At 40.3% G+C, this 15895-nt stretch overlaps 1 protein-coding gene across 1 annotated transcript in view; it reads right to left on the minus strand.

The window, feature by feature from the left end:
* Nucleotides 1-446: 446 nt before the first annotated feature.
* The window catches only part of ABCA6 (ATP binding cassette subfamily A member 6), a 70811-nt gene continuing 55362 nt past the window's right edge, over nt 447-15895 (minus strand). The window contains exons 30-39 of the mRNA XM_021678446.2: nt 15184-15301; nt 13979-14070; nt 7432-7610; nt 6694-6769; nt 6526-6620; nt 5339-5458; nt 5004-5144; nt 3220-3299; nt 1403-1458; nt 447-1270 (exon numbers count right to left, since the gene is read on the minus strand). Of these exons, the coding sequence (XP_021534121.1) occupies nt 1169-1270; nt 1403-1458; nt 3220-3299; nt 5004-5144; nt 5339-5458; nt 6526-6620; nt 6694-6769; nt 7432-7610; nt 13979-14070; nt 15184-15301 (1059 nt within the window). The 3' untranslated portion in view covers nt 447-1168. The remainder of the gene's footprint in view (nt 1271-1402; nt 1459-3219; nt 3300-5003; nt 5145-5338; nt 5459-6525; nt 6621-6693; nt 6770-7431; nt 7611-13978; nt 14071-15183; nt 15302-15895) is intronic.

Genomic DNA, 15895 nt, shown 5'->3' on the forward strand with positions numbered 1-15895 from the left:
GTGATATTTAAAATGAAATAACTATTACTTAAGGAAAAAAATAAAATTACATGTAAAGCTCACACACGTTTTTTTAAATTTAGTAATACAAATGATTTATGCCTGTGTGTGTACAGACATAAAAACACATGTCCATATACATACATAAGAAAGAAGTGATTTAAAAATAGCAGTAAAATACAGTTGACCCTTGGACCACACGGATTTTAACTTCACGGGTTCACTTATATACGGATTTTTTACCATACAGTACAGTACATGTATTTTTTTCCTTATGATTTTCTTAGTAACTTTATCTTTTCTGTAGCTGACTTATTGTAAGAATACAGCGTATAATACATATAACACAAAACTGTGTTAATTGACTATATATGTTTGGGGAAGGCTTCTGGTCAACAGTAGGCTATTAGTGGTTAAGTTCTGGGGGGGAGTCAAAAGTTATATGCAGATTTTTGACTGCACAGGGAGTTTGTCACCCCTAACCCCTGTGTTGTGCAAGGGTCAACTGTACACAGACAACTACTGATGAGAGAAATCAGCACCCCCACAATCATGAAGTAACATTCAAAATCTTAAAAATCTCATCAAATGCTGTTGTGACTCCCTTTATTTTCACAAGGTAAGTTTGAACGCTCTTCCGATGCAGGTGATTGTTCACGGGTGAGTCCAATGGACTCCTCACTCTGTGAATTTCAAAACAATTTCTGAAAAGCTTTCAGAGGAAGACTCTTGGGTTTTACTTGTGTTTTAAAGCAAACTCATAAACCTGAGGCCTCCCAAACGCATGCAGCCATCCTGCAGCTTCTGGCTGTTGAATAGATCCTTCATAATTCCGCTACGAATTTCTTAGTAAATGTCATATTTCAAAGTGATACACCATGTTTAAAGTTATACTTCAGAAAAAGTTCCAAGCTTGTGGTTTGATTTCCACAATACCTGGTATCTGGTCTTCAGGTAACTTTACTAATACTTTATATTGCCTTTATCACAGATTTTCTATCATTCCTAAATTTAAGGGGAAGAACAATTTTGACATGTATTCATTTGTTGACCAAATATACAAAATATACCCTGATACTGATGTTAATGATTTTTAAAATTATACATACTGCCAATTATTACATAGAACCGAGGCTTATACGACACAAGAATTAATAGGTTTCAACTTTTAAAAGTCGTCTGAAGGAGAGAGGAGTTCCCATCTCATGGTTGTATCAATTTCTTCTTCGAAATTTTCCAGATCCTGCTCCTTAGAAAGCTCTAAAAATACCTAAATAGGAGACAATGCAGAAGGAAAAGGAATTATCAAGTTGTTTATTGTCTTCAAAATAAATAGGAAATATGTATAATTACTTTCACGTGAAATTTACAGGAATGATACAAACCATAAAAGCTGACCCACCTTTTCCAATGTGCACTGAGAGAGGCTGTACTCTTCCAGGTTAAAGTTATGTTTCACTGGGGGAAAAAAAAAAAAAAGATTGCTAGTAGATGCTTACAAATTATTACCAAGAATTTTTTCAAAGTCATACAAAATAAAAATACACACTATTAACATAAATAGAATATACAGCTGAATAAGCAAATGCTTGGTGAAAGAAGGGAATCATGAAAAGTCATAGAGTTAATATAAATACAAATTAAATTAATCTTGATATGAGAATTTTCTCATATTACATTTTGATACATTTTATTACATAGTATATGTGTCCTGGGAAATGTAAGTTCCTTGAGGAACTACGTAATTGATTGACACATCCTTACACACAAGGAGGATTTCAATCCATTCCTTTCCCTTTGAAAGGACCCAATGCTTCCGTGTAACTGGCTTCAGCCAGTTTATCTGCTGTGCCCAGCTTGATGCTGGGCGTCCCTGCCAGGAAACCACATTTACATATTCACGTATTCACAGCTCACCACTCACACACTGAGACTCTTCTGTGTGTGTGCCACACTTGGTACCAGGGACAGAGTAGTGATGAAAACAAAACCCTGCCTTTGTGTATAAAACTGCATTCTAGTGGCAGGAATATGGGCATTAAATAAATGAGGACTTAAATATATGATAAAGGAAATGCTGATTGCTACTACTGAGGGAAAATAAATCAGGTAGAGGAAACAGGAAGTGCCAGGCACTCTTTTTTAACAGGATGGTTGGTGTTGGCCATAGTTACAAGGTAAGAATTGAGCAGAAACTTGAAAGAAGTGAGAAAACAAGCTGGATATTTGGAAGTAGTAGAATTTCAGGAAGAAGGATCAGCGAGTGCAAAGTTCTGGGGCAGGAGTATGCATGTCTGGTAGCATTTAGGAAGAGCTAGGAAGTCAGGGTGTCCAGAGTGGAGGGAGTAAACTGGGGATTCATATTCTCTCAAACACAATGAGCCTGGTACAAGTCTAAACACTTCACAAATGAATTCATTTAATCTTCCTAATGACCCAGCCCAAGTGGGCACTGATATTACCCCTCATTTAGAGACAGATCACCTAGACATGCAGGGATTCAGTAGCTTTACCCAGTGTCTCCCAGCTGACACTGAACTTGGAGCTCTTCACCACTACGCTGTGTGAGGAATTACTCCATGACGGTCTGCTGCTGGGACTGACCCAGCTGAAAGCAGAAAAATGAGGATGAAGGGAAAAAGTAGACAATGTGTCGAATGGCAAGAGGAGTCCGCACGATGGAGGGGACGGACTTAGCAGGAGACACAGTTTGTTCACTGTGACAGGAAGGCAGAACACACGGCCCAGACGCAGGGAGGCGGGTACATGGGTGGAAGGTTTTCTGTGGCTTTTATTTTATTAGTGAAATATAAAGCAAGGGCATCAACTGAGGGAGAAAAGCAGGAGGGAAGGAAAGAGGAGTGAAGCAGTAATTTAGGACACTTGGTGTAAATGGGTTGTGCACACAGGCAATGCAGCCCCCACTAGGTTAACGTTATGAATTTGTGAGGTTAATGTTATGAATTCACGGTAGAACCAGCCAAGCTCAGCTGTGTGTTTTCTGTAGCTCTAGTCCCTGCCCTGAAGATAAACCTCTTTCCAGAGAACTGGATTAACCACTTTTGGGGTTAAATCCCACCACTACCTACCATTAGAATTCTTAAAACCATTAAGAATTTGCATATTTTTAAAATGGATTACACAATTACCTACCACGAAATTATTACCTGATGCTGAACTGATTCCTCAAAAGTTTTATTTTACAATGGTAACTCTTACCTGCCTCCAATTTGCGAAAGGTCTGAGATAGAGGGTAAACATCCACCAAAGGTAGTTTATAGACCAAGAAGGAGGAATACCTGGGAATATGAAAATGTCATATTTGACCTTGAGTTTCAAGGGGAGAAAATGACCATCAAAATAAATACTGATATTAACATCAATTTCCTTTGATGAAAATAAAAGTAATACAAATAAATGTATGGCTTACATAAAAAGTAAGTAATTCAACAGTCTTACACAATTCACAGACTGTTGAATCACAGACCTGTACCTCTGAAACAAATAATACAATATATGTTTAAAAAAAAAAAAAAAGAAGATAGCAGGAGGGGAAGAATGAAGGGGGGGAAATCAGAGCGGGAGATGAACCATGAGAGACGACGGACTCTGAAAAACAAACTGAGGGTTCTAGAGGGGAGGGGGGTGGGAGGATGGGTTAGCCTGGTGATGGGTATTAAAGAGGGCACATTCTGCATGGAGCACTGGGTGTTACATGCAAACAATGAATCATGGAATACTACATCAAAAACTAACGATGTAATGTATGGTGACTAACATAACAATAAAAAGTTTTTAAAAAAAGTAAGTAAAATGACTGATGGAAAATTCTTAAAATGTCTTTCGTGGCTGGCTGTTGGGGGATAATTCTTCTAGAAAGAATCCAGAATAATTGCATTTATGCTCAGTGTATGCAAACCTTTGTTGTTGTTGAACACAGACATCTGAACTAATCCCTTTGCTTAGCTTAAATTAGGTTGCAATTAATTAATTCATTTAATATTTCATCCTTCTCACCAGAAAGCTAAGGAAAGGGAGATGTGAGGTTAAGAGAGAGGGACCTGATGGGGAGGGTTCAAAAGGCTTTAACTATAAACTTCCCTGACCTCTGAAGAGAGGAAGAGCCAGAGGGGATCTGTGGCATCTTGCTTCCATGTGCCATTTCCAGCTGGATGACCTCATGCCCATTCTCAGCTCATTCCCAGATAGCAGTGTGATGCCCCCAGACCTTCAGGCCTGGCCCTCTCCAGCCCAGCCCCTGCTTCTTCAGCCTTGCCACTCATGATCTTCCCACTACATAGTTACACCAAGAGTCTGGGAACAGGACTGAGTTACTTGCCCTTGCGTAGACTTCGATAATTCCATTACATTTATACTGTGCTAAAATGGAAATAGCACTTGCTTCTTTGGCGTGCTTATCCCTCCAAGGAATTCCAAATTCAGTTCTTGCTCCACCTCCTTGGCCCCCTCTCCCCCGACACACAGACCTACACAAACACACACACACATATAGGTACACACACACACACACACACACACCCCTTTCTATTCTCCATTTGAGGCATTAAAACTCATTAGAGGGAGACTATTTGATTATCACGACTGCTGTTTGTTTCCAAGAGGGGAATTCACCTTAAATAGTTACATCTTTCAAATATTTTCAGGGAGGTCTGTGGAGGGCGCCATGGGTCCAACTGTGGTCCCATGTGGGTTCCAGGCATGAGAAGTTCCTTTCCCCCAATTTTTCCAAGTCCTGCTCTAAGCCCAGCCTTGGGTGGCTGAGGAGGCCCATGTAAGGTGTCCCCAAGCCTTCCTGGGTGGGGGGAGACACAGCCTCCTGGGTGGCTCCCAAATCTCTTATAATCTGGAAGAATCAGTAAATCAGTTTTTGAGGTCCCTAATTTATTAGGAAGTCAAATCACCCTGAAGTCCTCACAGAGCAGAAAAGAAACCACTGAGTGGGTAAAGCCAACAAGTTTCTCCATCATCAGAAGCTCTTTCACCTTTCCTGCTGTGTAGCCTGTTGGAAAAGCTTCAGAATCTCGGCGTGGACCCAAGTCACTTGGGCAGCTTCCTTCACTCTCAGTTCTAGAACGTAATCCTTGCCAAGTTTGTTTTTCAGGTGTTGGATGGAACCGATGCACCTATGGGAAGAAGGGAAACATGTTGGAAAATATACTGCCCCTTAAATTTTTTACATTCTTAAGTTTCAAATGTAAGGGAAAGGGCATCACTGAGCGAGCTGACGGGAAGAACTCCAGGTGCTCACAGTGATTCTGCTCTTTCCACAGGGAATTTCGTTTTGAGGGTCAAGCAGAGCCTCCAGAAAGACACCCACCTCAGCCTTCCAGACACCATGATAGCGATGCGGTCACATATGGCCTCGGCTTCGGTCAGGTAATGGGTGGTCAGGAGTGCCACTTTTTCTGTGTTCTTAATGGCTGTCTGGATCATCTGCCTGAAATGAGCCCAAAAAAATCACTGTTAAAAAAAGGGTAGGAAAAAAAGAGAAATGGAGGGAAAATTGTGTAGATAAAATACAGTTTATGAATCATATTTATAAGTCATATTTCTAATTTTAAAAACCAGAAATGTGAATACTGATTAGGTTTTTTGATAATATAAAGAAAAGTGTTTAATATTTTTAGGTATGCTAATGGTATTCTGCTAAAGTTTTTAAAAAAGAAAACTTCCTATCCTTTGAAGAAACTAACTGAAATATTTATAAATAAAGGATAGGCTGCCTAGTATGTGCCTCAAACTGATAGGAGTGGAGAAAAGGGAATGGGTGGAGGTAAAATGAAAAAAGGTGTGACTTATATGGGTAACTGTTGAAATAGGTCAGGGGTATACTGGGTTCATAAATGATTCTCTTTACATTTGTATAAAATTTCCACAATGAAGTTCTTTAAAGAAGTAGGGAAACTATTGGACAGTCACAAATATGAAATTAGATTGGATGATTTTATTAATTCAAATGGTACATCCTAGAAAGGAAAGTAAAAACAATTTAAAAACTAAGAAAAACTGGATAAGCAAATTTGACAGATTTGGTAAAGGGGGAAAGAAAAGGAAATGGACAAAAAATGTAAGTTAATAGACTTAAAAAAAAAACCACCTCAATACATATACCTCAATAATTAAAAAAATTGAACTCCAAATTGCAAGACCTAAAATTCCAACAAAATGCTTAAGAGTTTTTTTTTTTTTAACATTAATACCACATGATTATGATACAACATGAGAGAATCTATTTGTGAAATATTTATTTTCCTAATGATATGGATTATCTCCACTAAACTAGAAATGAGTGGATTTGATTTTCCAAGATCAGGTTTTTTTTTTAATTAAAAGAATTTTTTTTAAAGTAAGCTAAACACCCAACATGGGGCTTGAACTCACAACCCTGAGATTAAGAATTGCATGCTCTATTGACTGAGTCAGCTAGGTGCCCCATCTAAGATCAGTTTAAAAACACAACTTTGACATGAGGTTTATACTCGTAGCTCTGAGGGTTATGCTCACCACAGTTGCCTCTGCCCTGCTGGGTCTATGCCTGTCGATGGCTCATCCAGAAGCAGGATCGGCGAATTTCCCAGGACGCTCAGCACAAAACACAACTGAAAGACAGAGAAGCACCTTATTCCCTGCCACCACGTCAGCCCTCAGAATAACATCAAACATCCCACATACCTTTCTGGTGGCTCCTGCCGGTAATTTCTGCACTGGAACATTTAGCTGTTCATGCAGTTTGAAAGTATCCACCAATCTGATGGAAAACAGGAGGAGAATGTCAGTTCCAAAGAGGATCTTTGGAAACTGTAATCCCACAGAAGAGTAATAGCATTGGAGGGAAGCTGGGCACTATTATTCTGAAACTCATGATTAAAGAGAAAAAGTTTGTTTCAGAACAGGAAAGATTTTCCACCTCATAAAAAGTTCTAAAGAATAACTAGAATTTTGAATTTGGAACTGAAATGGATGATTATTCATGATTATTCACTCATTTAACATTGTCAATTATTTTATACAATTATTTTTTTTAAAGATTCCTCAATCAAGGATGCAGGAAACAGCGCCCGTCCCTCCATCCCTGCTCTACCGTGGACACTCTCTGAAAAGGTGCAGACATCATTTCTACTCTCCATTTTTTTCTTTTTTAAGATTTTATTTATGTGACAGAGACACAGCGAGAGAGGGAACACAAGCAGGAGGAGTGGGAGAGGGAGAAGCAGGCTTCCCGCTGAGCCGGGAGCCCAATGTGGGGCTCGAACCCAGGACCCTGGGATCATGACCTGAGCCAAAGGCAGACACTTAACGACTGAGCCACCCAGGTGCCCCTCTGCTCTCCATTCTTTATCAGTGAAATTATCATCAGTGGAATAGCCTCCCTGTCTCTGGACAAAAAGGAATCACATGACCTCCCTTTACCGTGTGATGGCAATGGTGGCGTCCCCTTTCCTCAGCCCTTTGATGGCGGCGAAGACCTCCAGATGTTCCCTCACTGTCAGGCTGGGCCAGAGCACGTTCTCCTGAGGACAATATCCCAGGAAGTTGACTGTGTTGTCTGCCTGATCATCCCAAACTGAACCACATCCTTTCAGTTCTACCTAAGAAAGTAAACCAGTTTTAGAAACACATGTAGTCTTTTCTCCAATCTCACACTCAAGAAACTGACATGTAGCTAATAAATACCTAAATTTTCTGAGTATCACAGAAATATTATATGAGTGAAATCTTACGGTATTTGTCTTGCTCTGACTTCTTTCACTTAGCATTATACCCTTTATAATCTACGTTGTTCCAAGTGATAGAAATATTGAAATCATTATATTGTACACCTGAAAGTAATATAACACTGTATGTTAATTGTACTTCAATAAAAATTTTTAATTAAAAAGATAAATACACAAAAATTAAAAAGCTAAAACAGTAAGTATTATAGAAATTTATATTTATTATAGAAAACTATTTAAGGGGGAAGGAAAGATGGCGGAGGAGTAGGGGACCCTATTTCAACTGGTCCCCGGAATTGAGCTGGATATCTACCAGACCACTCTGAGCACCCACGAAACCAGCCTGAGATGTAAGAAGATCTGGATCTCTACAAACAGAATATCGCAGGCGGTTGGTTTCAAGGTACGAAGCGGGGAGCCGTGATTCCGCGGGCAGATATCAGAGGATAAACGACAGCGGGAGGGTGCCTCGGGGCGGGGCACAGACTCGCAGAACAGTAGCGGCGGGGAAAGAACTTTAGGGCAGCCCCAGGGGCGGAAACCCGGAGCGGCGCGCCTGCGATCTGGGGGCAGCTGGCGGTTATAGAAGCACAAAGGGCAGAGACGTGCTCCAACCTGGAGGCAGGACTGGGAGCCCTGCGGAGGGGCGCACAACCCAGGACACTGCAGTTTAGAGCAGCACGGACAGAAACGGAGACAGTGTGGCCTGGAGAGCTCACTGAAGAACAGACTGCTGTCTCTCTGCTCTGAGGCAGAGGGCTGGAAACAGTCTCTTCTGCTCTGACTCACGGAAAGAGACGCGGAAAGCCGCCAGGGAAAGCCACCAGAGAACAAAAGCCCCCAAAACTGATTCCCACTGAGCCCATCCCCCGCCACAGGGGGGCAGGGCAACTCCGCCCAAACAGGGTTGCCTGAGTAACAGCGTGGCAGGCCCCTCCCACAGAAGACAGGCTGGGAAAACAAGAGGCCAGCAACCCTAAGGTCCCAAGAAAACAGGTGCATCTTGCTTGGGTTGTGGTCAATAATTTGACTCATACATTCCCTCAAACACCCATCAACAGAATAACTAGGAGGAGGAGCCCCCAAAATAGAAAAGACTCAGAGATTATGACTTATCCTGCAGATTTACAAATGGATGCAGATATAACCAAGATGTCAGAGATGGAATTCAGGCTAGCAATTGTGAAGACAATGGCTAGAATGGAGAAATCAATTAATGGCAACATAGAGTCTCTAAGGGCAGAAATGAAAGCTGAATTGGCAGAACTTAAAAATGCTATCAATGAGATCCAATCCAATCTAGATAATCTAACAGCTAGGGTAACTGAGGCAGAAGAACGAATAAGCGACCTGGAAGACAATATAATAGATAAAAAGGGAAAAGAGGAGGCCAGGGAAAAACAACTCAGAATCCATGAAAATAGAATCAGAGAAATAAGTGACACCATGAAGCGTTCCAATGTCAGAATAATTGGAATCCCGGAGGGAGTGGAGAGAGAGAGAGGACTAGAAGATCTATTTGAGCAAATCATAGCTGAGAACTTCCCTAATCTGGGGAATGAAACAAACACTGGCGTCCTAGAGGCAGAGAGGACCCCTCCTAAGATCAAGGAAAAGAGGCCAACACCCCGGCATGTAATAGTAAAACTTGCAAATCTTAGAACCAAGGAAACCATCTTAAGGGCAGTTAGGGGGAAGAGATTCCTTACGTACAGAGGGAGGAACATCAGAATAACGTCAGACCTATCCAGAGAGACCTGGCAAGCCAGAAAGGCTTGGCAAGACATATTCAGGGTACTAAATGAGAAGAACATGCAGCCAAGAATACTTTATCCGGCAAGGCTTTCATTTAGAATGCATGGAGAGATGCAGAGCTTCCACGACTGGCAGAAACTGAAAGAATATGTGACCACTAAGCCAGCTCTGCAAGAAATATTACGGGGGTTCTATAAAAGGAGAAAGACCCCAAGAGTGATATACAACAGAAATTTACAGGGACAATCTATAAAAACAACGCCTTCACAGGCAACACGATGACAATTAATTCATATCTTTCAATAATCACTCTCAACATGAATGGCCTAAATGCTCCCATAAAACGGCACAGGGTTGCAGACTGGATAAAAAGACAGGACCCATCCATATGCTGCCTACAAAAGACTCATTTTGAACCTAAAGATACATCCAGACTGAAAGTGAAGGGATGGAGATCCATCTTCCATGCCAGTGGACCTCAAAAGAAAGCTGGGGTAGCAATTCTTATATCAGACAAATTAGATTTTAAACTAAGGTCTGTAATTAGAGACACAGAAGGATACTATATCATTCTTAAAGGGTCTATCCAACAAGAAGATCTAACAATTGTAAATATCTATGCCCCCAACATGGGAGCAGCCATCTACATAAGCCAACTGTTAACCAAAATAAAGAGTCATATTGATAACAATACGTTAATTGTAGGAGACCTCAATATTCCACTCTCAGCAATGGACAGATCATCTAAGCAGAAAATCAACAAGGAAACAAGAGCTTTGAATGATACATTGGACCAGATGGACCTCATAGATATTTACAGAACATTCCACCCTAAAACAACAGAATACTCATTCTTCTTGAGCGCACATGGAACTTTCTCCAGAATAGACCACATACTGGGTCACAAATCAGGTCTCAACCGATACCAAAAGATTGAGATTATTCCCTGCATATTCTCAGACCACAATGCTTTAAAACTGGAACTCAATCACAAGAAAAAATTTAGCAGAAATTCAAACACTTGGAAGCTAAAGACCACTCTGCTCAAGAATGTTTGGGTCAACCAGGAAATCAAAGAAGAACTTAAACAATTCATGGAAATCAATGAGAACGAAAACACATTGGTCCAAAACCTATGGGATACTGCAAAGGCAGTCCTAGGGGGGAAATACATAGCCATCCAAGCCTCACTCAAAAAAATAGAAAAATCCTGAATTCACCAGCTAACTCTACACCTTAAAGAACTAGAGAAAAAGCAACAAACGATGCCTAAGCCATGCATTAGAAGAGAAATAATTAAAATTAAAGCAGAGATCAATGAATTAGAAACCAGAAACACAGTAGATCAGATCAACGAAACTAGAAGTTGGTTCTTGAAAGAATTAATAAGATCGATAAACCACTGGCCAGACTTATCCAAAAGAAAAGAGAAAGGGCCCAAATTAATAAAATTATGAATGAAAGGGGAGAGATCACGACTAACACCAAGGAAATAGAAACAATTATTAGAAATTATCATCAACAACTATATGCCAATAAACTGAGCAATCTGGATGAAATGGAGGCCTTCCTGGAAACCTATAAACTGCCAAGACTGAAACAGGAAGAAATTGACAACCTGAATAGGCAAATAACCAGTAATGAGATTGAAGCAGTGATCAAAAACCTCCCAAAAAACAAGAATCCAGGGCCTGATGGATTCCCTGGGGAATTCTACCAAACATTCAAAGAAGAAATAATACCTATTCTACTGAAGCTGTTTCAAAAAACAGAAACAGAAGGAAAACTTCCAAACTCATTCTATGAGGCCAGCATTACCTTAATCCCCAAACCAGGCAAAAACCTCGTCAAAAAGGAGAATTTCAGACTGATATCCCTGATGAATATGGATTCCAAAATCCTCAACAAAATCCTAGCTAATAGGATCCAACAATACATGAAAAGGATCATCCCCCATGACCAAGTGGGATTTATCCCTGGGATGCAAGGGTGGTTCAACATTTGCAAATCAATCAATGTGATAGAACACATTAATAAGAGGAAGGAGAAGAACCATATGGTCCTCTCAACTGTTGCAGAAAAAGCATTTGACAAAATACAACATCCTTTCCTGATTAAAACTCTTCGGAGTATAGGGATAGAGGGAACATTCCTCAAGTTCATAAAATCCATCTATGAAAAACCTACAGCGAATATCATCCTCAATGGGGAAAAGCTGAGAGCTTTTCCCTTAAGATCAGGAACACGTCAAGGATGCCCACTCTTACCACTATTGTTCAACATAGTACTAGAAATCCTAGCCACAGCAATCAGACAACAAAAAGAAATAAAAGGTATTCAAATTGGCAAAGAAGAAGTCAAACTCTCTCTTTTCACAGACGACATGATACTTTATGTGGAAAACCCAAAGACTCCACCCTCAAATTACTAGAACTCATACAGCAATTCAGTAATGTGGCAGGATACAAAATCAATGCACAGAAATCAGTTGCTTTCTTATACACTAACAACACAACTATAGAAAGAGAAATTAGAGAAACGATTCAATTTACAATAGCACCAAAAACCATAAAATACCTCAGAATAAACCTAACCAAAGAGGTAAAGGATCTATACTCTAGGAACTACAAAACACTCATGAAAGAAATTGAAGAAGACACAAAAAGATGGAAAAATATTCCATGCTCATGGATTGGAAGAATAAACATTGTTAAAATGTCTATGCTACCCAGAGCAATCTATACCTTCAACGCCATCCCAATCAAAATTCCAATGACATTTTTCAAAGTGCTGGAACAAACAATCCTGAAATTTGTATGGAATCAGAAAAGACCCCGAATCGCCAAGGAAATGTTGAAAAAGAAAAACAAAGCTGGGGGCATCACGTTGCCCGATTTCAAGCTATATTACAAAGCTGTGATCACCAAGACAGCATGGTACTGGCACAAAAACAGACATATAGACCAATGGAACAGAATAGAGAACCCAGATATGGACCCTCAACTCTATGGTCAAATAATCTTTCACAAAGCAGGAAAAAACATGCAATGGAAAAAAGACAGTCTCTTCAATAAATGGTGCTGGGAAAATTGGACAGCCACATGCAGAAGAATGAAACTCGACCATTCTCTAACACCATTCACAAAGATAAACTCAAAGTGGATGAAAGACCTCAATGTGAGACAGGAATCCATCAAAATCCTAGAGGAGAACATAGGCAGTAACCTCTTTGACATCACCCACAGCAACTTCTTTCAAGATACATCTCCAAAGACTAGTGAAACAAAAGCAAAAATGAACTTTTGGGACTTCATCAAGATAAAAAGCTTTTGCACAGCAAAGGAAACCGTCAACAAAACAAAGAGGCAACCCACAGAATGGGAGAAGATATTTGCAAACGACACTACAGATAAAGGGCTGGTATCCAAGATCTATAAAGAACTTCTCAAACTCAACACCCAAAAAACAAATAATCAAGTCAAAAAGTGGGCAGAAGATATGAAAAGACACTTCTCTGAAGAAGACATACAAATGGCTAACAGACACATGAAAAAATGTTCATCATCATTAGCCATCAGGGAAATTGAAATCAAAACCACATTGAGATACCACCTTACACCAGACAGAATGGCAAAAACGGACAGGGAAAGAAACAACAAATGTTGGAGAGGTTGTGGAGAAAGGGGAACCCTCTTACACTGTTGGTGGGAATGCAAGTTGGTACAGACATTTTGGAAAACAGTGTGGAGGTTCCTCAAAAATACAAAAATCGAGCTACCCTATGACCCAGCAATTGCACTACTGGGTATTTACCCCAAAGACACAGATGTAGTGAAAAGAAGGGCCATATGCACCCCAATGTTCATAGCAGCAATGTCCGCAATAGCCAAACTGTGGAAAGAGCCGAGATGCCCTTCAACAGATGAATGGATAAAGAAGATGTGGTCCATATATACAATGGGATATTACTCAGCCATCAGAAAGGATGAATACCCAACTTTTACATCAACATGGATGGGCCTGGAGGAGATTATGCTAAGTGAAATAAGTCAAGCAGAGAAAGTCAATTATCATATGGTTTCACTCACTTGTGGAACATAAGGAATAGCATGGAGGACATTAGGAGAAGGAAGGGAAAAAGGAAAGGGGGGGGATCGGAGGGGGAGACGAACCATGAGAGACGATGGACTCTGAGAAACAAACTGAGGGTTCTAGAGGGGAGGGGGGAGGGGGAATTGGTTAGCCTGGTGATGGGTATTAAGGAGGGCACGTACTGCATAGAGCACATACGAAAACAATGTATTGTGTCAAAAACTAATAATGTATTGTATGGTGACTAACATAACATAATAAAATTAAAAAATAAATAAATAGTAAAAAAGAAAACTATTTAAATTACTAAAAGTAGAGTCCTACAAAGATATAACCTATATTTATCATGAAATGTCTATTTTGGGAATGAAAATCATTGTGTCATTTCTTACTACCTCTCCAGCTGTTGGCTTCGTGATCCCAGAAATCATTCTAATAGATGAGCTTTTACCGGCACCGTTGGGTCCTAGCAATCCCAAAATTTCACCTGAAAGAGAATCACTGATTATCAATCTGGGAAGTGAATTAACAAAACCTGTTTCTTCAAACCTTTTGAGATACGTACACCCCTCAGTACTATTTTGAAATTTTCAACATATATGTAATCCATTTCACCAAACCATGTTCTCTAACTCCCATAATTATACGAAATATTAGTGAAAAGCTTATGGATTTGATGTCAATAAATCCTTTGTTTTCCAGATTACTTTTTCAGTTAAAAATGAGCCAGATTCTTTTTGGTAGCAGGTGGCTGATGTGCTGAGTACATGTTTAAGTGATTCCTAAACTTGGGAAGTCAGGGACATTTTCTCCATCCTAAATTCCCCCACCTGCATCCAAGCCACCATCATCTTTCATCTGAACTGATATAAACTTAGCCTCTTGTCTGCCACCCAAATTTACAAACAATAGCCAATGTGTCAATTTATTCAAAACTTAAATGGTAACAAAAAGCTAGCTAAAAACCCTCTGGTGGCATTCCACTAATTTGGTATAAAAATCTAAGCCCTTTGCTGTATTTCACAAAGTGGGACCCAATCTGGCCCTGCTCCCCTCTTGAGACTTCCTCCCTTCCACCTGTAGATGCATCCACTGCCTCTTCACACATCGATCATTCCAAAGGCAGCCCCAGCTCTGAGTTCCTGCCCTCGCTCTTCTCTCTGTCTGGGGGTCCTTATCTCTACGTGCTCACACAGATGGACACCTTTCTCATCACTCAGGTCTTGTCTTAAATGTTACTGCTCCAGAAAGGTTTTCCCAAACCCTAAGTGAATGCAGCCCCAAGTCACTCATGTCATTCCACACATTTGAATGCCCCACACAGAACTTGCTTCTGGGACACCTGACACTTTTCTTGGTAAGTTATTTTTAGTTTTTGACCCTTAGGATGTAAAATCCATGAGGACAGGGACTTTTCTATTTCTTTCATGATTATATTCCAGAACACAAAGCAGTCCCTGGCTTGCTCAAGAAATATAGGGTGAATGAATGCATGCATGCATGCATGCATGCTTCAGCAAGTACAATGGTGCCTGTTTCAGAGATGTTGAGTGGGTATTTCCGAAATAATGGTGAATAAAATTAAGTGATTCTTCCAAACCTTTTTTAACACAGAAGGAGATATTTCTTGCTGCTATTTTCTTCTTCCTCTTTGAGAAGCAACTTTTTTTCTGACCTGCATACTCCTTGTGTAGACAGCTAGCGATTATGACAGGCTTCTGGAATAGAGGACAGTGTGATTTTCCTCTTAACCTTCAGGGACTTTATGTTCCTATGTTCTCATTACTGGAAATCTTCTTACTCTATGTCATAAAACGAAGTATATTTTATTTTCATTTTTTAAATTTTTAGAGAAGATTTATTCATTTATTTTGAGACAGAGAGAGAGAGAGCACACTGGGAGGGGCAGAGGGAGAGGGAGAATCTGAAGTAGACTCCCTGCTGAGCTTAGAGCCCAACACAGGGCTTGATCCCACCACCCTGAGATCATGACCTGAGCCAAAATCAAGAGTCAGATGCTTAATGGACTGAGCCACCCAGGTGCTCCAAAACGAAGTATATGTTAAACTGACAGTAATCTATATTGCTTGTTTCAAATGTAACCTGCATTCATTGATGTCAACAATATCTCTAAGTCTCTTAAATCTATCTTCTAAAATAAAACAGTATGGGGCGCCTGCGTGGCTCAGTCAGTTAAGTGGCTGCCTTCGGTTCAGGTCTTGATCCCAGGATCATGGGATCAAACCCTGCATCAGGCTCCCTGCTCAGTGGAGAACCTACTTCTCCCTCTCCCTCTGCCTGCTGCTCTGCCT

The sequence above is a fragment of the Neomonachus schauinslandi genome, chromosome 15, assembly GCF_002201575.2.
Source record: "Neomonachus schauinslandi chromosome 15, ASM220157v2, whole genome shotgun sequence".
Taxonomy (NCBI): domain Eukaryota; kingdom Metazoa; phylum Chordata; class Mammalia; order Carnivora; family Phocidae; genus Neomonachus; species Neomonachus schauinslandi.